This window comes from Scylla paramamosain, chromosome 8 (assembly GCF_035594125.1).
Source record: "Scylla paramamosain isolate STU-SP2022 chromosome 8, ASM3559412v1, whole genome shotgun sequence".
NCBI classification, from domain to species: domain Eukaryota; kingdom Metazoa; phylum Arthropoda; class Malacostraca; order Decapoda; family Portunidae; genus Scylla; species Scylla paramamosain.
In genome coordinates this window covers 28,868,626-28,883,942 of record NC_087158.1, presented here as the reverse complement: position 1 = coordinate 28,883,942, position 15,317 = coordinate 28,868,626, and the positions used below count along the sequence as shown (strand labels likewise).

The 15,317-nt window shown below is 43.3% G+C and overlaps 1 protein-coding gene across 9 annotated transcripts in view; it reads left to right on the top strand.

The window, feature by feature from the left end:
* LOC135103103 (ryanodine receptor-like) overlaps positions 1-15,317 on the top strand; it is a 151,580-nt gene that overhangs the window by 98,039 nt on the left and 38,224 nt on the right. For 5 of the 9 annotated variants that reach the window (XM_064009128.1, XM_064009122.1, XM_064009127.1 and 2 more), the window contains 19 exons: positions 1,861-2,059; positions 2,263-2,487; positions 2,918-3,051; positions 3,291-3,380; positions 3,533-3,626; positions 5,265-5,445; positions 5,700-5,929; positions 6,142-6,496; positions 6,690-7,066; positions 7,193-7,330; positions 8,406-8,558; positions 8,830-8,945; positions 9,103-9,257; positions 9,541-9,804; positions 9,966-10,177; positions 10,648-10,830; positions 11,112-11,277; positions 13,351-13,565; positions 13,899-14,053. In XM_064009128.1, coding sequence (XP_063865198.1) covers positions 1,861-2,059; positions 2,263-2,487; positions 2,918-3,051; positions 3,291-3,380; positions 3,533-3,626; positions 5,265-5,445; positions 5,700-5,929; positions 6,142-6,496; positions 6,690-7,066; positions 7,193-7,330; positions 8,406-8,558; positions 8,830-8,945; positions 9,103-9,257; positions 9,541-9,804; positions 9,966-10,177; positions 10,648-10,830; positions 11,112-11,277; positions 13,351-13,565; positions 13,899-14,053 — 3,642 coding nt within the window. Of the gene's footprint in view, positions 1-1,860; positions 2,060-2,262; positions 2,488-2,917; positions 3,052-3,290; positions 3,381-3,532; positions 3,627-5,264; positions 5,446-5,699; positions 5,930-6,141; positions 6,497-6,689; positions 7,067-7,192; positions 7,331-8,333; positions 8,559-8,829; positions 8,946-9,102; positions 9,258-9,540; positions 9,805-9,965; positions 10,178-10,647; positions 10,831-11,111; positions 11,278-13,350; positions 13,566-13,898; positions 14,054-14,888; positions 14,916-15,317 lie in introns of all 9 variants that reach the window. The other 4 variants (XM_064009123.1, XM_064009124.1, XM_064009120.1 and 1 more) reach the window with 3 other exon arrangements.

Sequence of the window (15,317 nt, the reverse complement as noted above, 5' to 3'; positions counted from 1 at the left end):
TCCCTTGTCACTCCCGAGGCCCAGGGTTTTCCCCACCACCCATACATGGAAACTAGTCATGAGAATGTAAAGCCCTGACATGAAACACACTGTCTACCTCAGCTGTGTCTGAGGCTCACCTCAACTCCCTCTCTTCTCTTATACCTTAAAAAGTAAAGTTGTCTCCACTCCATAGTTAACACTGATTTAGAGACAAAGTAGAAGTATTTTTCTAATTAAAGAAACTAGAATTAATTGTTGTCTCCACTCTATGGCTGACAGTGAGCTAGAGACAAAGTTGGTATTTTAAGTTAAAGAAACGTAGTGCTTTTTGATAAATGAATGACAGAAATTACAGAAAAAGGTATGATACGAACAGGATATAATCGTGTCCATGATCCCTGAGCCCTACCTCTTCTCTTGCTGTTAGTATGTGTGTGTGTATGTGAATGGATGCGGGTGTAGCCATACCCAGGATGGCACTTGTCCCCTGTGAAGCCTGGCTTGCTGTTGTTGTGTGTTGTACATAAGCGGTGCATGTTTACTGTGCTTCGCCAGCATGAAGTGGTCACCAGTGTGGTGGTGGCAGCGGGGCTGCTCCCTTTGCTGCCAACCACGACTCCCGCCACCACACCAGCGCCAGCTTGCCAACCCTTACCAGTCTTTTATGTTATACATTTCATGTTCTAACTGCATACAATCAAACGTGCATGATGATCCAGATATAATGCAGACTATTTTCTCGATGTGATTTTGTGGAGAAAGTCATCTTATCGTAATTTCAACTTTACTGTTAAAAATCTGTATTAATTAATAGTAACTAATTATTTGTCGCAAGCGTAGTCTGTGAGGAACCAAAGCACATATATTTGCTTTTTTTATTGCACTTATTATTTCCATAACCATTTTTGACACAGAAGAGAGATGTATCGGAAGTGTGAATTCAGGGACGCGTGGACAGAGATGTGGATGTGGATATAATAACTGGTTACGTTGCGGATATGGGATGTGGATGTCAGTTTTAATTAAAGAGTCAAGGGATGGTGTGAATGTTAGACAATGGCATCGCACACATGACGATGCGGACATTTTTCAGTCTGCAAGTGGCAAATTGTAATGGATGATGAAAAATCCATTCCAAGCTGTGGCCTATGCGTGCTGACCCATAACTGGCCTGCCGTGGCACGTTCCCCACAGCATCTAGGCAGTGTGGTGTGATGAAAAACGTCAGGCCTGCCGCAGTTCTTTCAGTCTACTCTCGCACATTGACCTCTGTGTCTCTGACCAGCCCTCTGTGTGTGGTAACAGTGTGGAGCTTTATTGTAGTACAAATTTGAGTGTGTATGTGGATGCGATTTTCAAAAAAGATGTGGATGTTCCATTCATGTGGATGCAAATAAACGATACATCTCTCTTATAAGTTATCTCTCTCTCTCTCTCTCTCTCTCTCTCTCTCTCTCTCTGTGTGTGTGTGTGTGTGTGTGTGTGTGTGTATATATATATATATATATATATATATATATATATATATATATATATATATATATATATATATATATATATATATATATATATATATATATATATATATATATATATATATATATATATATATATATATATATATATATATATATATGCTGAATTTATATTGATTCATAGAAAACCATTTAAATAATTGTTTTGAAAATAAGCTCTCCCTTCCATAGATAATCATAGAAAATAGTAAACGCCAGACAGCCGTTTCTCTAGAATCTGTCAGTGTTATGATGCATACAGTCATGCTATAACAACCATGTAGACAGAAGACAATGGTTTAGCTAGCATACGTAGAGACAGAGCCGTTCTGTGTGTGTAAGACTGGTCTGGTGTTCCCGTCAGGTTTTTCCCTCAACGGTGAGTTGATGATGGACGCCAGCGGCTCCGAGACAGCCTTCAATGAAGTGCAGGGTGAAGCCTTCGTGCCAGCCTGCACCCTCGGCGTGGGCCAGCGGGCACACATGGTCTTCGGGCAGGACATCAACCACCTCAAGTTCTTTACTACCTACGGCCTTCAGGAGGGATACGAACCCTTCTGCGTGTATGTATATTAGTCAAGATGGCAACATGGCGTGTTTTCACATCATTGTAATATTGCAACACCGGATATTGAATTATAAAGGGCAGACTTTTGGGAGAAATTTTTGTGTATTCGGACAGTTACGTCACATTTCTGTTGAATGTGTGTGTGTGTGTGTGTGTGTGTTGGTAGCAAAGTGGTGCAGGTGTTGCGTCACATTGCAGGAACATGGAGCGACCCGTGACCTTCTGGTACACCAAGGACCAGCCCATCTTCGAGAATAATGACGACTTCCACGACTCCACGATCGAAGTGACGCGCATCCCCGCCGGCTCTGAGACGCCGCCCTGCCTCAAGATCTCTTCCAAGATGTTCGAGCAATGCGAGAAGGCCAACTGGGAGTTCCTGAGGCTGTCACTGCCGGTGGTGTGCGAGGATGTGTTTATCGAGTGAGTGAATTATCAGGCGAGGGAGAGGGAAGGTGGATGGTTTAGTGGGGAGTACCAGGATGATTTTCATTGACATTATTGTTTTCTCCCCCATAAAAGGTTGATGGGTAAAAATCTTATATTCCCTGGCACTGGGCGAAAAATAGACAGTTTGGTAGTCGGTAGATTCAATCTATGTGAATTCATGTCTAGGACGAATTATTAACTTTTTGTATGTGTGTGTGTGTGTGTAGTCAGTCTTACAATGAACTGCTCGATGGGTTTCACTATCACTGAACTAGAAAAGCCCCTAGTAACACCAAAAGACTTATTTACCTTGCACCTGATATTAATACTCTCTCTCTCTCTCTCTCTCTCTCTCTCTCTCTCTCTCTCTCTCTCTCTCTCTCTCTCTCTCTCTCTCTCTCTCTCTCTCTCTCTCTCCTGGCAGAGAGGAAGAGAAGGCCCAGCGATGGATGGAGGTGCGCAAGAGGCAACACACACTGAAGCACGGTGAGGTCCAGCCCTCCATCGCTTTCCAGAGTTCCCTGGTGGACACCGGCTTCTCTCTTTCAGACATCAAGGGTGAGTGATGTGAATTTCAAAGTATCGACTTCATAGGATTCATTAAATGTTGGCCTTATGTTTGTTATATTGGGTTATGGGTGAGTTGCAATCTCTCTCTCTCTCTCTCTCTCTCTCTCTCTCTCTCTCTCTCTCTCTCTCTCTCTCTCTCTCTCTCTCTCTCTCTCTCTCTCTCTCATTATGCATTCTTTATTTTATTTATTTTTAATAACATATGAGTGTGTGTATCTTGTCCCCAGAACTGCACTACAGCAATGAGGAGGGTGTGGAGGCAGACGAGGGCATGGCCAAGAAAGCTATTGCAGAGGAGAAGCCAAAGATTGACTCGGGTAAGGCTTCTTTATTGTAAGTATACACACACACACACACACACACACACACAGGCTGGACTTAGTTGAGTACATGGCTGCTTTGCAATCATTTGTGAACATTCATCAGTCCTCTTCAGATGCATGATTAAGGTGCATCAATAATCTCCTAGCAGGCAAACTGACAACCGAGGCAGCCACAGAAGGAGGAGAGGAGGCACCTGCAGAAAGCAACGACAGAAAGAAGCGTGGCAAGTCTCCCTTCAGGTGAGTAGGAGAGGAGAAAGAGAGACTGAGGGTCGTGGGGTGTGAAGGGGAAGAGAGACAGAGTGGAGCACCAAACATCTCGCCAAGCCAGGGCCTCATCCATTGCTGCCCACAGCATGGTCTTGGCAAACAGAAATGTTCCCAATAATCACTGTTACTTGCGTTTAATTATATGTTTATTGATGCTCACTCTTAAGAGTGTTTGGAAGAATTAGAAACGAAGACTGTAAACCTGTTGTGTCGCTGACAAGTGTGTTGTGATACTGCATCCACGTATCTCTCTTGCAAGCATGGACCTCATCCGTGAGGACCTGACGGAGCGTCGCCTCAGGTTCAAGAGCAGGTGAGTGCGTGTCCGCTGGGCACAGGCCGCCGGCAAAGCTCAGGGCCACACACATCTGCCTTGTGTCCGTGGTCCCTTGTTCCCTGACCGTGATATAATGAATATATGATGTTGCATGACGTCCGCTCTAGGTGAGGGCTAACGTCCTGCCCTGCTAGGGAGGGAGGGAGGGAGGTAACCTCACTTACCCTGTTGTGTTCTCCCCGCTGATTGGACTCGCCAGACAGTTCCACACCGCCGTGACCGCCGTCATGGCTGCCAGGTACTCTCGCCTGCCTGCCGTGTCTCTCTCCTGTACCAGCACGCCTGTGTTCCCTCACCCACTACCACTCCCGCACCAGCCAGGCACCAGGCCCGGGGCCCCTCCTTCCCCCTCCAGCCCTGCCCCACCCATCATCCTTCCCTCCCACTCTGTTTACAACAGTTACCTCTTGGGTTTATATTGAAGGAGTTTTAAAGTACGCAGCTTTAAGTAGAAAATCCAGATCACCACTATGTCTTCAGCTGCAAAATGGCCCATTTTAAAGCTCCCAGTGGCTCCTTTATGGTGAAGGGTCAAGTAAGTGATATTCTAGGCGAAAGCAGAAGCCAATCCTCTTTTGGTGTGTCCCGGCTTGGGGCGAGGGGTCGGCAGAGGAGCCCCGAGGGTAGGGACAGGTCTCCACCCTGTGGGGGGGGGCCACACCCCACCTGTGCCCTTAGTCTCTCTCACTCTCTTCTTCTTTCTCTCTTTCTCATCTCTTTCCCCCTTTTCTCTATTTATTCTAGTTCTTTTTTCTGTGTCTTTTATTTTCATAAACACCACATATTTTTAACCAAGTGTGATAATCTCAAGTACCACGATTATCACCAGCGGTGTCCTGCGCCACACGCCTCTGCCTGAGTACATTCATACGAGTAAATGTCCTTAAACGCTTCTTTTTTCATGTCTAAGGGAATGTTGGTGGACGCAGAGGGCAGTCCTCCATGTCAGCTGCCATCAAACTCTTTTTTGTCTTAAATTTTGCATCCTTGTTGTCTATATATATATTCTGTATTGTATTGTGCCTTACTTTTTTTTATATGTTTGTGACTCAGTTGATTCACAGATGTGGTGGTGATACACTTTTGTACTTTTTACTTAATTGCATACTTTCTTTTGGATCTTAAATGTAAATTTTGTGTAAATTTTCCCTCATAATCCACGTGGTGCTGCCTGATTGCCGTAATTGGTCATGAGCTGTCACACCAATACCCACAGGAAGGAGAGGTTGGGGCATCTCATGAGTGGCTGCAAGTGTTCTTGTCTCCTTCAGGTTTTTCAGCAAGAAGCGCGATGCAAGTGGTGACCGTGCCAGGAGCAAAGGCCGCACCCCTGAGCCCAGTGGGAGCAATCTGGATGTGCCACGGCCCCCAAGGAAGAACCGCTCACCCTCTGTCCGTGTGGCTCAGGGCGGTGAGGGCAAGCTGATGCCTCCTGCCATTCCAGAGAGACAGGTTGGTCTTACACCCACAGCCAATACCTTGCTTCACTGTGATATATGTGCAGTACCTCCCCATGCCACCTTGCTCAAAATGCCTTGTATGGTAATGATAGCATCTTTCTGTAAGAAATAGTGCAAAATCATTGATTTCCTTTTCATATTTTTAGCATTTTGTCAGTAGTTTTACATTATTGGTGAAATGTATTTACTGAATGTAGCTATGTGTGTTTGGTACAAGCACTTCAACATGGGTGTTTTTCACCTTAGCAGACTGTCACTGAGGAGGTCCGGGAAGAGGAAATGTTTGACAGTGAGTGCCTCAAGCTGATGAATGAATACTTCTATGGCGTGAGGATCTTCCCTGGCCAGGATCCCGCTCATGTTTACATTGGCTGGGTCACCACACAGTACCACATCCACGACACCACCTTTGACCAGAGCAAGGTTCGCTCCGTCATCGTGCAGGAGTACACTGAGGAGGGGCACATCCAGAGCGCGTGAGTACTGGCTGGAGAGACCAAAGGTGCACAGATGTCTGAAGGGGCACAGGTGTCACTTGAATAATCATTAAGGTCTCAGCAGTGTATTATTTATTACAAATAATTGCTTAGTATTGGCTGTTTCATAAAGAGTGTTGATTTAGTATACTTGATGTTGGGAAGGGTCATTTCTCTAGGTCTGAAGGTGATGAAGTTTATCTGGCACACAGTGTGGAGCGTCACAGCTGCTACATGTTCCGGGCGGATGAACTGCATGCAGAGGTCACATCAGACACTGGTGGGAAAGGTGCCTCTCAGGGTATGTTCATCGGGTGCTTCATTGACACTGCAACAGGTTTCATCACACTGCAGTGCGACGGGAAGGACACACGCCACAAGTACCGCATGGAACCTGGCACTAAGCTATTCCCTGGTGTGTTCTTGGAGCCCACCAGCAAGGAGACACTGCAGATTGAGCTTGGTCGCACCCCCACCACGCTGCCCCTCAGTGCAGCTGTCTTGCAGAACAGCGACAAACACGTCATCCCACAGATGCCGCCTCGCCTGAAGGTTCAGATCCTCAAGGTGGGTTCACCATCCATGTGTGATGGTGATCCTTGTCATAGTTGCCAGAATATGGTACATTTTTTAAGGGAGGTGATAGTGATTGTTGTATGTATATCATATAATTTTGTGTGGGACTTCCTTCAGTTGATGGAATGTAATTTTCTTTCATAAATCTACTTTGTGTATACATATGCTAATGTCCCTATTACAGCCGCATCAATGGTCACGGGTTCCCAACACCTCGCTAAAGATTCATGCCCTCAAGCTGTCTGACATCCGTGGCTGGTCCATGCTGGCTGAGGATGCAGTGCCGATGCTCGCTCTCCACATCCCCGAGGAGGACCGATGCATTGACATTCTAGAGTTGATTGAGTATGACAAGTTGCTGAGCTTCCATTCACATACGCTGGCCCTGTATTGCGCCGTGTGTTACCAGAGCAACTACCGCGCTGCTCATACTCTCTGTTCACATGTAGACCAAAAGCAACTGCTCTATGCTATGCAGTCTGAATACATGTCCGGCCCACTCAGGATGGGTTTCTACAACCTGCTCATCTCTCTTCACCTGGAGAGCTTTGCCAACACCATGTATGTGGTCTGTCACTATGAAGATAACGCCAGATCTTTCTGTTATTTTCAGTGATGATATTGATGAAATACAAACTGCTACCATGAATAGTTGTCCTAAGACCTATTGTACTTTTCCTCCTGCAGGGAAGTGACACAGAATGAGTTTATTGTGCCACTAAGACCTGAACTGAAGGAGATCTATGCACAGGAGGAGATGGGTAACTCAATGTCTGCCACCCACACCGAATCAGTGAGGCCTCTGATGAGCATGTCTGACATCAGGTATACAGATATCCATCAACACTTACTCAATATAAAAGAGAAAAATATATCTTTCATAGACTTGACAGAGAAGGAGCTGTTCTTTGAGAGAATCCAGAATAAAGAACTGAGTTACAATATATGACATAAGTTTCACAGTAATTTAAGAAAGTATTATTGACATTCGCTCTTTGAAGAGACTGAATGATAGAGACATGGTTATTGAGATCACTGTTGTAAGGGAGACTGTAGATGCAGGAGGAGCTAAGGGTAGGATGAAGTTCTGCAGGTGTTTCATCTCCTCAAGGTATTACCAGTATAGAGATCTTCCCCCCTCTCCCCAATGAGCATAACCCCCCTAAGCTGTCAGCACCCACCCGCCTGGTAACACCCCTCCCTCCCACTGCATGTTGTTTTCTGCTTCATTGCCTTACAAATGTAATGTCTTCGTATTCATTACTGTATGTATTTTTATGCAATTTATTTGAAATTTTGTTTTCTAGATAAATTTTTGTGCCCTTACCATTCTTTACTTTGTGCTCTTTTTGTGGAGGTGTGCAAGGGAGCCATCACAGGCTACTCTGCACCTCCCATCCTGATCTTATTTTTACTGTAATCTGTCCAATGGGAGTTGAACTGACTGACTGACTGACTCTGGCAACACCACCTAGTCAACTGACTTGCCTCTTGAAACTCTGTCACTTATTTTTATTTTGATGACACTGTCACATTGTTTTGCTTTCTTCATTTCAATACATTTTGTTTTGTTTTTTGGATGACATGAATATTTCATCCCATACACAATATAATATGACAGTTTTTCTTGTGTATTTATATTTTTCTTTGTCTTCCCTTCCTCCTCCTCATCTCACGCCTGTTGTGGCGTTGTGTGTGTTTGTGCGCCGTAACCCACCGGCCGCCATAACACTCTTCCTTCCCTCACACACGTCTGCTGCTGCTGCACCGCTTGTCTTTACCTTTGACCTGCGTCCCACCTGCACTACACCTGCCCTGCCTGCTGTAGTGAACAATTCACCATCCCAGACAGCCTATCTCTCCACTCCACTTATGATACTCCCTCCGGCGGCTACATCAGCACCAACATCGAGACCATCAAGGGACTCTCCTCCCCTCACTTCCCACTGGACGTGGCTCGAGAATTCGTCATGTGTGCCCTGTCTGAGGCCGTCAAGACCAACCAAGTGCATAACAGGGACCCCATTGGTGGCTCCAATGAGAACCTGTTTGTGTGAGTTATTCCTGCACCTATAGACTTTCAGTGGGCCTTTTCCTTTTTTACTTTCTTTTAGTTATCATATGCTCATGCTTCTTCTGCATATAGAAATATATTTTTACTTGTTCACTTTGCTCATCATAGTGCTGTGTGTGGGAGTGCCATAAAAGTGTCCTTTGCTATGAGATAAATTATATAATATGTTGTATGTGTGTAAATTGTTGGCTGTATAATTATTTTCTGTTGAATGTAGAGGAAGAGAGTAAACATTCTTGCCATGCTTCAGGCCACTGCTCAAACTGGTGGACAAGCTGCTGCTGGTGGGCATCCTGCAGGACGACGACATCACAAAGTTGCTCATCATGATCGACCCCCGCACGTGGGACCCTGACTATGATGCCGGTGGGTGTTGCCTTTTCTTCCTACTTAAGTCTTGGAAATACATAGTGAAATACATTGCTCAGTAAGAGAAAAAATCATATCATAGGTTACTATATTCATTGCATTCTTGTTTTACGAAATGTTCTAGAATAAAATTATTTTATTTTTTTATTTTCAGAAGGAAAAGATGAAAATCGTAAGGGTCTGGTGGACATGGAAATTGCTGAGGGTGTAAAACTGCAATTATGTTATGTGCTGCATCACCTGCTGGACCTGCAGAAGAGGCACCGTGTGGAGAGCCTCATTGCCTTCGCTCACGACTACGTTGGTGAGGTGAGTCAGCCTTGAAAATGTGGACAGGATGCAGGAGACACAAAATGGTTATATACCAGGTTCATATCCACACAGCCAATATATATATATATATATATATATATATATATATATATATATATATATATATATATATATATATATATATATATATATATATATATATATATATATATATATATATATATATATATATATATATATATATATATATATATATATATATATATATATATATATATATATATAGTCTATCTTCTAATTTCTGTGTCGATGTGTACAGGTCCAGCAAGATCAGCTACGGCGATACATTGAGATCAAGCAGTCAGACTTGCCTTCTTCTGTGGCAGCCAAAAAGACCCGAGAGTTCCGCTGTCCACCTCGTGAGCAGATGAATGCCATCCTAGGCTTCAAGAACCTAAATGATGAGGAACTTGAGGAGACACCCTGTGGGGAGGACCTCAGGAAGAAGCTCCTGGACTACCACGATAGACTCATGACAAAGGCAAAGATTCCAGCTGGACCTGAGGAAGAGGGAGACGCTGAGGTATGTTGGTAGAAAGATATAACATGGAAGACACAGAATACAGTTGAAAAATTTTTACAGAAATACTTCATAGTCTTAGAATATCCAAGCAGTGGAAGATGTGTGCAGTTAAACCATTCAATAAAGCAGAAAATCTTATTCTTTTAATTTCTATGGCACAGGAATCCCCATCACCAGAGTCCAAGGGAGTGGTGTCCAAGTTTGTAATGATTTTGGGCGGCCAGAAGGAGGAAGTCACAGAGGAAGTTGTCGCTGCAGAACCTGAGGTGCTGGACCCAGCCGACAAGTTCAAGAAGGTGCTTGTTGATACCATTGTCCGTTGGGCCTCCGAGTCCTTCATTGAGACACCTGTCCTCATCCGAGAAATGTTCAGGTGAGTGCTCTCTCTCTCTCTCTCTCTCTCTCTCTCTCTCTCTCTCTCTCTCTCTCTCTCTCTCTCTGTCTCTGTCTCTGTCTCTGTTAAAATACTCTTGCCTACCACTCCACTCCCTAATGTGCTTTAATGGCATTCATTTTCCCTGCAAATAATAATATTGTATCATTTGTGTTAAATTGCCATTTTGTCAATGCTACCACCACATACTTCATGATTTGCATATACTAATTTGAAAGCATGCAATGAAATACTTCTATAATAAATAGCAAATAATACATTGTTTAAAACCTTAAACTAGAAACATAGATAACAAAAACATGATAAAGTGAAGAAATGGTTTGTGATTATGCTTGAAATTAATTCTAAGTGGATTCATTACCTCAGTTTCTTAAAATTACACTCACAAACACACACACACACCTATTTAGAGTGAGTGTGGATAATGGCTGAGTGTGTGCTCCTTGTAGTCTGTTGGTGCGTCAGTACAACAGCATTGGGGAAATGATGGCAGCCCTGGAAAAGACCTATGTGATCAGCAGCAACACCAAGAAGGATGTGGAGACTTTGTGGCTGTGCTTGAGCAAGGTGCGTGCCCTCCTTCCTGTGCAGATGTCCCAAGAGGAGGAGGCTCTCATGCGGGAACTTCTCTGGTAAGTTCTCATGGTAGTAGTAGTAGTAATAGTACAGTAGTAGTACTTGTTGTAGAAGTAGCAGTACAGTAGTAGTGGTAGTACTAGTAGATGCTTTTATTGTAGTGGTTGTTGTTATTGGTTTAAAAGTAGCAGTAGTGTAAATAATTGTGGTTATAGTAATTGTAGGAGTATTAGTAATAAGAGCAGCAGCTGTAGCAGGTGTAAACAAACATGTATATTGATTCTTATATGGATCATGAATGAAGCACTGGAGGGTGTGTGATTCTCTCCCATGACAGGACACTTGTCAACAACCACATCTTCTTCCAACACCCTGACCTGATCCGTATCCTGTGTGTGCACGAGAACGTGATGGCTGTCATGATGAACACACTGGGCCGCCGTGCTCAGGCCGCCGGTGAGACCCAGACTCAGGAGGGCGAAGTGACTCAGACTAAGGAGAAGGTGCGCCTCAAGCCTACTGTTCTCTTTCCTCCCTCTTCCTCTTCTCCCAAGTTTATCAGTCAATTCTTTTATATATTCACCATGTTGTATGTTTTTTCTAACATTTCACCCATTTGTTTTCATCTGTCAAGTGTTTATGGTGTTTGCTTCATGACAGTAAAATAATTCAAATAGATGTGGCTTGTGAGTGATTCAGTCTTTCCCCTTTATAGTTTTCATTTTGCCCCTAAAATATATATCCATGGTATTTGCTTACTTCAGTTTTTTCAGTCTTGAATATATTACTGAGTAAATAAAAATACTCCATTGCAGCTTCATTAATGCAGGTATTAGAAATGTTTCAGATATGAGTATATTTGGTCATAAAATCTTTAGTCTCTTATCAAAGATCTACAGCAGTCAGTTATTTCCTTTGAAGACATGAAGTGTAATGATCAGTGTTGTGTATTATGTTTTTCTTTTAATGAGATGAGTGTGTTTGTGATGTTCTAGTAACAATTCTACTATAAACAATGGAATATTATGCTTCTGTGCACCTTCTTTTGGTGTGGTGGTACCTTTGTCGTCTTTCTTATTATTAATTTCTTCATAGTAATGTCCATAAAAACCTTCCTTTTACTTATATCATTATGCATGACTTTGTCTTGATTCTTACCCCTTCCCTTCCCTGTCAGTCAAACTAATGCTTGATGGCATCTACTGGACGTGCTTCAAATATTCATTGTGTCCTCACTCTTAAATCGTCTTCAGCTGAACAGAAACAGTTCAGTTTGTCACTTTGTACAGTTCTCACGGCACTTAACAGTACCTAGCTATCTTTACTGACCCACCCGTGTTTTAAGAGAGTGTGCAGTGAAAAGATGTTGTCCTCTTATTTCTTCCAAGCCTCCGAAACCTACTACTTCAGACTTTTCCCTCCGTAAGTGTCACCAGGAGTCCCTTGCAAGCGGGACCCCTTTTTTTTTTGGGTGTTGGTGGGGAGGGAGGGAGGGAGGGTAGGTGTGGATTGGCCAGCTAGAGAAGAAGGGGAATGAGTGGGTCAAGCAGGGAAGGAGGCAGAGGATAAAGGGGATGGAGGTGTAAATGTAAGTTTAATGGCATCATTGTATGTAGCTTAGTCAGAAGTTAGGACAAAAGACTAGAGAAGTGTATAGTGGGTATGAGTAAATGGTTTCAGGAAGTAAAAGATTGGAACAGTGGAATATTGGATGTTGGAGGGATCATTAAAAGTAATGCAGTGTAAGGAATGTACAACAGAATGACTGGCAGAAAAGTAATTTCAGAGAGTGGCATTAAGAATACAATGAGTGTTAGATATAAGTAGAATTACATACACATAACTTACATGATACTGTGTCCGTCTTGTAGTATTTGCTCAGTCTATTCTATGTAATTAGGTAATAACTTATATGGGAATAGGGTATTTATTGGATATTATTTTTTCTTTTCTTTTTTCTTCATTGTTAAACATAAGTAGGTCTTCATCATCACCAGCTTGTGGGAGGTCCAGTATTTGAGATGTATGGTAGGAAAATTTATTGATAGAACTGAGCAATACTTTTTCACCATTCACTCATTCACTGTGCACTTCAGTATAGCGAATGAGTGAATGAGGGAAAGAGGCGATGTCTGCCTCACTCACATTCATTCACTTCTCAGAATTTCCTGTTTGTCTCAGCTTTAAAGTTTTTAGCAACATTTTATCATCAGTTATACATTTTGCACAAGTAGTTTAGGAATAACTTTTCTTAAATTGCCAGCTTTATCCTTAATATATGCATGTCTTATGAGATTCATAAATGTCAATGTTCCTTGAAGTATTATAGTGTGACATTTACATCAAGGATTTTTTACCTTGTTCATAAACTGTTAAGGCACTATTAATACAGTCTGCTTGATTATGCTGTTCTGAATGCTACTCAATTACCTAGTATTATGAATATCTCAATTTTACTCATACTTTTCTTCACAAGTAGGGATTAGGGTGAGCCAGTCTGTGGGAGGGTGTAGTGTCAGTTCCATGATGAGTGTGACAGCAATGTTGGTGACCCTTGGTGCCTGCCTCACCTTCAGGATACGTCGCATGAGATGGTGGTAGCGTGCTGCAAGTTCCTCTGTTACTTCTGCCGGACGGGTCGCCAGAACCAGAAGGCCATGTTCGACCACCTGCCCTTCCTGCTGGAGAACTCTTACATCCTGCTGTCCCGGCCGTCCCTGCGCGGGTCAACGCCCCTCGACGTGGCCTACTCCTCCCTCATGGACAACACTGAACTGGCCCTTGCTCTTAGGTGAGGACATAAACGCACACACAGACACAATCTTACGAATTTATCTATACATGCATATACATAAATTTTAAAGAAAATAAGGTATGTAATTTTGTCTTAAAAATGGAACATAGCCACCTTGAATCATTCTTGTAAAAATACAGGCAGTAAATATACATGTAATTTAAAACTAAATGAGAAAGAAATGGCTTAAGAATGATAAAAACAATGAAGTGAAAAAGCATATCAGTTGTCTCATCTTGAATATTTGTCCTTTAAAGAAGTTATTTTTCTTTTGTGTCTATTTTATCAACTACATTTGTCTTCCTCTTACTTTGTCCTCCATGCACACAGGGAGCATCACCTGGAGAAGATTGCTGTGTACTTGTCCCGCTGTGGCCTGCAGAGTAACAGTGAGCTGGTGGAGAAGGGTTACCCAGACCTTGGCTGGGACCCGGTGGAAGGAGAGAGATACCTGGACTTCCTCAGGTTCTGCGTGTGGGTGGGAGGTGAGGGGAGTGAGAGAGAGAGAGAGAGAGAGAGAGAGAGAGAGAGAGAGAGAGAGAGAAAGAGAGAAAGAGAGATGAAATTGTATGAGTGTTTGCAATGGTTACTTCCTGGAAAGAGGAACATATTCTTTGTTTGTATATTTGCTCATACTGCTGATGTGCGTGTGCTGGTCTGTGCGAGTCATTTTTTTGTTTGCTTGCTTACACAAGTTGTATGTCTGTCTGTCTGTCTTTTGGATAGTCTGTATGCCAGTTTACATGTATGTCTGGCAGTCTGTGCGTTTGTTTGTTTGTCTGGCTGTGTGTGTTATGACGGTCTACAGATGGCGTTGTCATCCGTGAGTTCTAAATTTTAACAGCTTTTTAATGACCATGTCCTTCTTTGCTGCGAGTGATAAATTATTAGTCTTTTTCTGTAAACCTCTGTAAACTTTGCCACTGGACTAACTTCAATCCTTGGTCACATCCTCAACTCATCCTCTGCTGCTGTTTTACTTACCATGTCAGTCTTATTATTTTTCAACTGACTTATATTATCTGACACTTGATTCTTCATCCTTCAGTCTTTCTGTTTTCTTGTAGAAGAGTTTTGAGTGATATTGACAATTCTGCTTACTCACGGCATTTGTAGTGTTGCCTGTGCGTCCGTGAGTATTGCATTCTCTCTGGTTCAGTTTTGGCCACTGCCCTGTATTTCTTCACCTTCAGACTGTGCTGGTGGCAGGCTCACCCTTCTGAGCATGTCACACCACAGTCTGAAGCAGAATGACCTCACCTCTTGTGGGTCAGGTCAGGTTGGTTTAGGTTGGCCTGTAGTGTCGCTCCTTCTTGCCAGGTCTGAACCGGGACCAAGAGTTGCAAGGTACACCAGCACCGCCTCCCTTCCCTTCACCCTCCTTTCTTCCTTCTCTCATGGGCACCCTCACGCAAACGCCACCCTAGTGACTCACACCTGTTCACGCTCCCTCATGGTCCAAGTTCTTTCCTTTAAAGCCTCTCTGTAGTGTAGAAGCCACTCCCTGATTAGTGATGCTGGTGGCGGCCACCACCCCTGACAGTCCACCCCTCCCCTACATGTCCCACTGACTTTGTTGTCATGTAGGGATGTCATCTTCTGTCTGTGTATTGCCTACCTTCATACTTTCATTTATTCTACACAGTCATAATGACATTAATATTGTTGAATTATTCTCATCCCTATTATTAAACATCTCACACACACACACACACACACACACACACACACACACACACACACACACAC